The 10,184-nt window shown below is 28.9% G+C and overlaps 1 protein-coding gene across 1 annotated transcript in view; it reads left to right on the plus strand.

The window, feature by feature from the left end:
- The window catches only part of LOC111623950 (unconventional myosin-Va-like), a gene marked incomplete at its 5' end in the record, with an annotated part of 101,017 nt that overhangs the window by 36,736 nt on the left and 54,097 nt on the right, over positions 1-10,184 (plus strand). The window contains 2 exons of the mRNA XM_023366690.1: positions 5,203-5,399; positions 5,496-5,616. Coding sequence (XP_023222458.1) covers positions 5,203-5,399; positions 5,496-5,616 — 318 coding nt within the window. The remainder of the gene's footprint in view (positions 1-5,202; positions 5,400-5,495; positions 5,617-10,184) is intronic.

The following is a 10,184-nucleotide window of genomic DNA, read 5'->3' on the forward strand; positions in this document are numbered from 1 at the left end:
AATTAATTTATATTAATATATTATATTATAATAATGTAAGGATGGATAATCAGTGGCTAAGTGGCTATCAGTCTTACCAGTTTTCTTATATAGGCTCTACATATCAGTCTGTAGTTATTTATAAGTAATTTAATTATTAGTGTTAGTAAAGTAGTGAGTAAGTAATTAGTAGTAGTCTAGTAGTTAGTTATTATCACAATCATGAATTACATACATGTATATCATCATATATCTAAGATACTGTGTTAAATTTCTCACCTGTCATTACCTATGTGTGTAGCAATGATTTGTGTTATATAAACTTTTGTATTTGTATTTTGTAGCAACGCTTTGCATCATATAACCTTTGTATTATTTTTTCTAACAAATAAACGGCCATGATGTGGTGTCTTTTATCAAGCCTGTCACTTTTTGGTTCAGTATGACTTTGAAATGGATCAAAGTAATCGTGTATGATTTTTAAAGTTACTTGTAAGGTATCCTACTCACTATCTGTGAACACAACTTGCAATAGTGATATATTCAACATACTGATACTCATTAATTTAATTAACTATTTAACTAATTAGGTAGTCTCAGTTTCTCACTAATTTTCAAAATAAAATTGCATAGCCTAGCCCACTAATCACTTATAGAATAAAAGTTAAAAACTCTTACTTAATAAATAGAGTTAGAATAGAAGTTCTAAAGCATATACTGTATTATATATATCGAATATGGGCACTGCCTACTACTAAGCTGAGGGGGCTTAACTACCTCATAGCCACCCCATAGCTATGGCTCTATCTTGATTGTTCATTCACTTTTTAATATTTTATTTAGAATTGGTAAAGTCATATATAGATTTATATGACTAAATTAATGTGTTTTGAAAATCCAGATTATTGTTTACATATTTTATGGATAAATTATAAACTACAAAATAAAAATTTATTAACAAGATGATTTAACATTTTTGATTTCAAATGCAGATTTTTGAATTATTAGAAAAATATTTTAAAAATTATTGTAATTATTAGTCAATAACTTATTAGGTCACTATTTTATATTATCTTTGTAAAAAAATTATTTTGTATTACTTATTAATAGCCAGCCAATTATATTCTGAATAATTCAGAAATAAATGTGATTATTATATAATATTTGGATTTGGTTATTTATGTATGTCTACAATGATTTGTTAACAGATAAGAAATAAAAACAAGCAACGTTTTATGCTTGATATCTACTGCATACTTGTCTCCATATCACCATACTATCCTGCTTTGAACAGATGCCCTGGATATGTTCAATATGATAGGGCAGATTATATGAAGGTTTATTTTCATTCTTGCAATTTTTTAGAGTGTACACTATCCCGATTATTCCCAAAATTGCATTATGTAAATTTAATTAGGAAAGTCAGTAATTAAACAATTTATTGTTACAAGATTTAACTATTACTTTATTTTATATATATAATTTTTATAATATAGAAGTTTAAAAGTTTTGACAATTCCTATTGAATACATCTGAGAAATGATGGCATTGTACAACAGAATGCTATAGAGGAACCAATAAATGATGATATGTTACATATCAACATATACAGATGTTGAGGAGGAAATGGTTCATAATTCTGATGAAACTTTCCATCAAAATACTGAGATAAGTGTAAATTCCTCACAGACTCTAAGACACCTAGGATGTCCTAAGAAACTAATGACCAGAAAATCAAAATNCAACCACTGATTTCCACACCTCATAGCATGCAACATTTGCACTCCCTCCTGAACAGACAAATAGTTTATCTTTTTTTTTTTTTTTTTCCAATGCACCTGCAGTCAGTCTCTCTTGGTCACTGTCCACATCTTTGATGCAGAAAGTATAAAATTCTATTGGTTGATGTACATGTGCACACAAACTTTATTATGATTGCCTTGTTGTTATTAAAATTATAGCAATTCCTTAGTGCCTAGTTACTTTCCACCTATGCTTTAGATTAAAAACAGAGTTACCATCAAATAGGATGAGATTGAAAATTAGAATAATAATTGAATTTGTATAAAATGAATCAAAGAAAATTAAATGATTGCTGAAAGAAGCTAATGCTTCTAAATGCTTTCTAAATTAAACGAATTATTGGAGAAAATATATTGAAGCTCAGGATGATTATTTAAAAAATTTCTTTATATCCTACCTTTTTTGTTAACATCTGTCTGAAACTTTTTGAACACATCTTTTAAAATATTGTTTGATTAATCAACATTATATATAAGAATATTAAAACAGTTGTGAACAAATTTATATAGAAAGTAATTATAAATGAATAGTTATCATCATATTTATAATTTTGTATGGTTAAGTTTAAGAAATCCCTGAAGATGAGCTATTTAGTCTGAAAACAATAAGAAGCATCTTTCTTTACCAGATATTTAAACAATCAGCACTATAAAATAATTTATAGTATTAATTGTTTAAAGTAGCATTTCTAAACTTTGATCTATGGACCAGCATTAATTTAAGTAGAATTTTTTTCATGAAATATAAAATTTAGATGAAACTACATAATTTAAGGTAAATAGATATTTTTATTACTAAAATTATGCAAAAATATCAAGTGACTTCTGATTCTGTTTTCTTGGTCATTTCCTTATCTTTAAGAACGAAAATTAAATATTCAATGAGAAAAACAATAATAATTCTTTGCTTTATTCTTTGCTTATATTTATTCTTTATGCAAAATGATAGTGAACATACATAGTGAGAATTTCAGAATAATGAGAGATGACAAGAATTATATTTTTAATTTTGTCACTAAGTTAGTTTATAGTTTATTTTATTTTAGTGAGTAAATAAATGAATATGAAAAGTGCATTTAGGTTTTTTTTAACTGATTCCTGGTAAAAAAATATTTAGAAAATATAAAGGTGCATGAAGGGGTGGATCTAGGTTTTTTGGGCCTAGAGATTATTGAAGTTTAATGAAGCCCCTTTATTACCATTTTTATCAAACCTAACCTATTAACTACTTTTTAGTATATGATAAGTGCTTGTTGTTAATGAAAAAGTACAGTAAGGCCCTGCTTAATGCTGATTCGATATAACTTTCTCTGCTTGAAGCCTAATAAAAAAGCAAAAAATTTACACCGATTTAAATTATCGTGACATTTTATTGATTCATACATAATATGATTATTTATGAACATGAATTAATCAGAAAAATATGGCAAAAAAATGTACTTTCTTTAAATCTATGTTTGTTTAGTGTAATTTTGGAAAAAATATAACATTATGGATGCCATAGGCAATATCAGCTTCACTTGACAAGAATTAACTGATAAATGCATGAACGAAATGTGGAATAAGTTATGGCTGAAGGTATCCAAGAATTCTCAATGAGAAGAGCCTATTGTTGTACTGTTCGTTTGATCAAACTCAACCTAATCAATACAGCAGGACTAGGAGATGTAGGCGAACAGGATTCTAAAGGTTTCTGATGAGAGCCTTATAAACAACAACCTTCAAGAACTGCAGAACAAGGAATTCATGTGGAACTGGAAAATAGAGATTTCGAAAACAAAGAACTCAAAAAATTTCTCTACATATTTCCTTAGTAAAAGTTTGGTAACGATAACCGAAATCGTTGATCAAATTGTAGAGAATGATCCAGATTTTGAAAAGAGTGCAAAAACAAAGCGAGGCATTTTGGATGCAATCTTCTGCTACAGACATTTGCTTAAGGAAAGAAAAAAGCGACAACTGGAACTTCATGACTTTATTGCAAAAGAACAAGAATTTCAGAAAACCAGGACCTTCATCACAAAAAATGAACTATTAATATAGAAAAATGAACTAATTTATGTATTATTATACATTTCTGTGTTCATATGTTTGTGTTATTTAACATATATTATTATACAAATTAATATAAAAATAATTTAAAATTAAAGTGAAATTTTTTTATTTTTAGTCGCGTGTTTCCTACCCTATTTACTCTATGTTAAAATGACTTCGTTTAATGTTGTTTCGTTTAGCACTTTGTTGTCTAGGAATGCATCCCCACATTAAGTGGGATATTACTGTATTAAAAATTTATCATAATAATTTAATTTTTGGGGTCCCAGGGCTTAAGCCCTATTAGTCCCTTTGTAGATCTGCCCCTGGTTGCACAAGTGCCAATTCTATGGAGCAAGAACTTGTTAGCATCATTTAAATTATTTATTAGAAGAACAATGTCCCCATCACTTAAAATATTATTAGGGAGCTGAATGGATTCTGGTCCCTTAGAGTTGGTGCTCATGTTGGGTTAAAAATCAAAGTATAACTTTGAACTTAACACGTTAATCGCCATGTCAGTCATATGTGTCTGACGCTAAGAAGTTCTACATGAGCCATGTCAGACATATATGTCTGACGTACGCGATTTGGTAGAAGGCCACGTCAATCACAGATGTCCGACGCAAACGATACATTTGCATTATGTTTCGAAAGCTTGGCCTATCAGGAACAAAACTTGAAAATTTCTTGGCTTACTACAAACAATAAAATAAAATAAACATAGTTATATAATGGTATATTGTTTCAGTTGAAAAAATACATTTTAATAATTTTTATTTTGATATAATTAATTACATTCATTTATTATCAGCAATCTCTTTCAATTCACTTTCACTTAGAATCTTTCGTTTTGCCATTATTTGTAGATATTTACAAATTATTATAAATATTATTTATATTTATATTAATTTATTTTATGTTCTTTATAAAGAAATAGTCACAGTAACAAGGTGTTATTCGGTAAATGCTACACGTACCACTGATTCCTACACAATGCGTTCAACGCTGTGTTCAAAACAACAGGTTAACACTTGTTGTATCTTGTTTGGATGCGTCAGACATATAAGACTGACACAGCTTGTCGAGAAAAAAAGTTTTAATATAGGGCCATGTCAGTCATATATGTGTGACATAAAAAATAGTGTTTTTCCGGGAATTTTGGCAAAAAAAAATTTTTTCTGTGATACATTAAGTTTCCTTGATACATTTTTAACTAAATTATCTAATAAAGTTACCATGGCCCATGTGAAAAATTTTTCTGATATTATCGTGGCGATTAACGTGTTAAAATGAATTTATTGTTTAACATTGAAACATTTGCAATTAATTTAATAAAGTTTTCCTGTAATTCTTGGAGTTTGTTTATTATTGACAAAAATCTTATATTGTAGATCAGTTTGAATCTCTTCAAGAAGAATTAGAAAGACGTCGAGAAGAATGTTTACAACTACGCACTATACTTGCTAATCAAAGTTTAGATATTAAAACTGTTACACGAAATGCATACAATGACAATGTTGAACTCATTAATGAAGATGGAGAATTATTGATGGCATTTGAAACTCAAAAGAAACTTATCAGGTTATATTTCTGGAATATTTGTTTAATAATTTTCATTAAATAGTTTAGATAATAATCAGTCAATATCTTAATTTTTAATTTTCTGTTTTACATTAGACAACTGGAAAATGAATTACAAGCAGAAAAAGTTAAAGGTCACAGTATTGAGCAAGAATTGAGGCATGAAATTAAAAAATTGAGAGAAGATAATGAAAGACAACAGAAGCTTTTGAGTCAAGTGAGTATATTTAAGTATATAAATATATTGTATAGAAACATGCAAATAAAGATAAATATATACTGTATAGAAACATGCAAATAAAGATAAATATGTACTGTATAGAAACATGCAAATAAAGATAAATATGTACTGTATAGAAACATGCAAATAAAGATAAATATATACAGTATATATAAATATACTTTTGAGTTCTATGATGTGTTGAAATTGTTACCAATGTGTAATTATAACATACTTTTTATGAATTCAACATTTCATATAATAATTGTAATTTTGGAGAATAACCCACAAATTATGTGCTTGAAAGGGGTGTGGGTTGTGCAATGGTGCAAGTTAGATGCCAATTTTTAAATTCCAATCATGAGTTAAAATTGATTTACACTATACAGTTAATTGCTGGCAGGTAACTGACCCACTGGACCATAATTATCTATTCATATGTTTGCAAAAAAATATTAAAAGCATTGACAAAAAAATTTTATAAAAAATGATAAATCATATTTTTTTAACACTTAATTTACATAATTGAAACAATTCATAAACACAATCAAATTACAGGAGTGGTCAGTGAGTACAGGTGTGAATTTCTTAGTATTTCGCAGGGATTTTTCAGTAACCATTTTCCTGTTAAGCTAAGTACCTTACCATTCATGAGGTATCTTCAAACATGTTAGCAAAAACAATACACAAGCACACACTTGTGTATGTACATCACTGTATTAAGCTGTTGTATCTTTGCTAATATATACTAAAATTGAAATATAAATTTTATACAAATATTAGTTTAATTAATATAAAATGAATTGCTATATTAGAGTTTAAAAAATAACACAAAATTTTAACTTATCCTTTAGTTTTGATTTTGTTAATTATTATTTTGAATTAAATTTGATAATTATTAAATAAAATTAATTTAAAAATTATTGTAATTATTAGTCAATAACTTATTAGGTCACTATTTTATATTATCTTTGTAAAAAAATTATTTTGTATTACTTATTAATAGCCAGCCAATTATATTCTGAATAATTCAGAAATAAATGTGATTATTATATAATATTTGGATTTGGTTATTTATGTATGTCTACAATGATTTGTTAACAGATAAGAAATAAAAACAAGCAACGTTTTATGCTTGATATCTACTGCATACTTGTCTCCATATCACCATACTATCCTGCTTTGAACAGATGCCCTGGATATGTTCAATATGATAGGGCAGATTATATGAAGGTTTATTTTCATTCTTGCAATTTTTTAGAGTGTACACTATCCCGATTATTCCCAAAATTGCATTATGTAAATTTAATTAGGAAAGTCAGTAATTAAACAATTTATTGTTACAAGATTTAACTATTACTTTATTTTATATATATAATTTTTATAATATAGAAGTTTAAAAGTTTTGACAATTCCTATTGAATACATCTGAGAAATGATGGCATTGTACAACAGAATGCTATAGAGGAACCAATAAATGATGATATGTTACATATCAACATATACAGATGTTGAGGAGGAAATGGTTCATAATTCTGATGAAACTTTCCATCAAAATACTGAGATAAGTGTAAATTCCTCACAGACTCTAAGACACCTAGGATGTCCTAAGAAACTAATGACCAGAAAATCAAAATGACCTTGGCAGATATGTTAGACAGAATCAAACTGCTTAACAATCATAATGAGTTAGAACATTGATACAGATACTCACAGTTAATGAAGCTCTCAATCAAATCCAAGCTATGCAAAAGGATTTGCCCAAAGACACAAAGCCTATCAAATGTAGATGGGTTTTTCACCACAAAATAATATAATGATGGAAAGTGTTAAACATTGTTACTAAGCAGCACCACATTTGTTTGAGTTTTATACTGGGTTCAATATAGAAAAGTTTTAGAATACCATTTGACCTATAAATATGCTGTTGAATGTTTTAAATGCTTTATTGCTTTAATTACTTTAAGCATTTAAATGTTTTAAATGCTTTATTGATCCAACTACTGAAATGTGTTCTAAAGGTATCAGCAAACAATGTTGTAAATGAGGCTTTTCATGGTTATTAACCAAATATGCTTTTAATGCTTATAATACTTTTGATTGTCTTTTTAATGATAAGTTTGTATCAATATGTCAATGAGACTTTTTTGAAATTCTAAATGATCTTTCTTGCCACCTTTTTTTTCTATACAACAATAAGCATTCCATATGCAAATATCCAGTAAATGGAAAAATAATTTCATATAATATTTTTTTCATGAGAGTAGTCATGGAGATGGTGTTCTAGATAATCAACACCTCCAATTCTGTTGTTATAGTCTATAACAAGTTTTGGTTTTACTATGACATTTCCATCCTTATCTATTTTCTTTACAGGTATTTTCTCCTTGTTGTGTATTATAGATAATAAAGCAGGGGGGCGATTTAGGGGTCAATGTGGCTAAGGATTCGCAACTTTTTTTTTTCTTATACAGAGACCACAACTTTTTTTTTTTTTTTTTCTTTTTGCTCATACACATACACTTGTAATAAAACTTTACGGTGGGGATCAATGTGAGGCTTTGGAAAGTGGTTGGGGGTCGATGGTTAAAAAAAGTTTGGCGACCCCTGTAATAAACAAACATTTCTCTTATTATGCCATTTCATTACAGTTAGTTTTTTTTTTTTTTACAGTTACCATTTTTCCCTTTTTTAGTTTGTTTGAGTAATCAGTGATATTTCTTTCCTATTCATTTGCATAGTTTTTCAGATGGGTCTGCCTTATGTTGCATTAGAAAAACAGCAAGGTTGGTGGCATATAATAGTTGTTGGCGATGAGTCAATATTCCTTGTCCAAAAGTGGTTCAAGTAGTGGCAGTACTATTTGTGATGGTGGTGATGGCATATCTGTATATTGTCATTGATAACTGTACTTTTTGTTATATAAATCATTGTTGAAAATAGGTAGTCAATGTACAATGTACAGTAGAACCTCCATTATCCAGATTTTCGATTATCTGGATTGTTCAAAATAAAAAAAAATTTTACGAATTTGCTGATTTGCACTTGGCGAATTACGACACCGTTTATGTACATGATGGAATGCATAACTTTTTTTGTTTCAACAACGTCTCACCCAGCACAGTGGTCGTAAACTCTTAAATATATTTTACGTAGTAATAAAAATATAACTTGACATATGTATTTATAAATAATTTATATTCAAATTACATCATTTCGATGACCAAGGGCGGCGTAAGGCATGGACGACGTTGGCTACCGCCTATGCCTCGCGGTCCAAAGGGCCTCGCGCCTCGAAGGTTTATGCATTACTTAAAAGCCGTGAACGCAAAGAAAAAATTTTACTCGTCATAAAACGATAAATAGTTTGTCAAATTTTTATTCATAAAAATGCAGTTTTAACTGCTTTTTGTTTTATAAAATCCGTCTTCTTGCACCACCAGAGGGCCTTTTAAACAATAGGTAGTCTGTTAGCGTTGGTTAGTAGTAGTACAAATTCAATACGAACATTTGTTTCTTGAAAATTTGATCATGCTTTAAATACAGTATTTACTTTTAATATTACCGATATGTCATCGAAAAGAAAACGTGTTGTAGTATCATTAAAAGACAAATTAAAGTATTTGTTTCGATTATCTGGATTTTTTCTTATCCGGACTACCTTCATCCCCAATTAGTCCGGATAATCGAGGTTCTACTGTATATAAAGAATAAAAGTTGATGCTCAACTGAGCCCACTTAAATGACATATATTGTATCCATTCTAGCCAGCCTTTATACATCATCAATCATAATGTCTCTCTTTGAAATACACAGGGTAGAACATTTCCTACTTATATGCAGTGGCGTGCCGTGACATTTGATGATAGGGAAGCTGTGTTTCTATAAGAAGCCGACTTCCAGGGGCAATCAGTTAATTCTTAAATGTATTTTTAATAGATTATTTATCTGATGTACTTAATAAATAAACAAGTTCAATATAATTACCTCTGTTATTAGATCCAATATATTCCATATGCCCTCTAAATGCCAATTCTTGCTTTGAATTACCTCTGTTATTAGATCCAATATATTCCATATGCCCTCTAAATGCCAATTCTTGCTTTGATAAAAACATATAACATCTATTTATTTAGATATAATATATCTACTAACCATCAGTGGTGTGCCGTCATTAGAAGCGTTGGAAGCGCCGCTTCCCTCATATTCTCTAAAAAATAAATAAATATTAATTTTAATTATATGAAAATAATCGCACAATATTTTATTATAACCGCATTATGTATCTTATTATAATTTTCTATACTACACGTGGAAAAAAACAAAACAAAAAATTGCTATTGTATATTAGAATATTAGTGACGGAGTGTAATCTCCTGTATTTTCAGATTACGAAAAGCAAGATTTGCGCATGCGCTTTACAGAACACCAACCTCACCCGGTGTAGCCGGTGGAAGCCTACGACCTTGGGTGAAAGCTGCACACATATAAGATTACAACTCTGTCAAGGACCGGTTCTGGGCTGTTAGCCGCCTGCCCACTAGATATTTCGATTACGTGAATAA

The sequence above is a fragment of the Centruroides sculpturatus genome, unplaced genomic scaffold, assembly GCF_000671375.1.
Source record: "Centruroides sculpturatus isolate CEXI.00-Female unplaced genomic scaffold, Cexi_2.0 scaffold401, whole genome shotgun sequence".
NCBI classification, from domain to species: Eukaryota; Metazoa; Arthropoda; class Arachnida; order Scorpiones; family Buthidae; genus Centruroides; species Centruroides sculpturatus.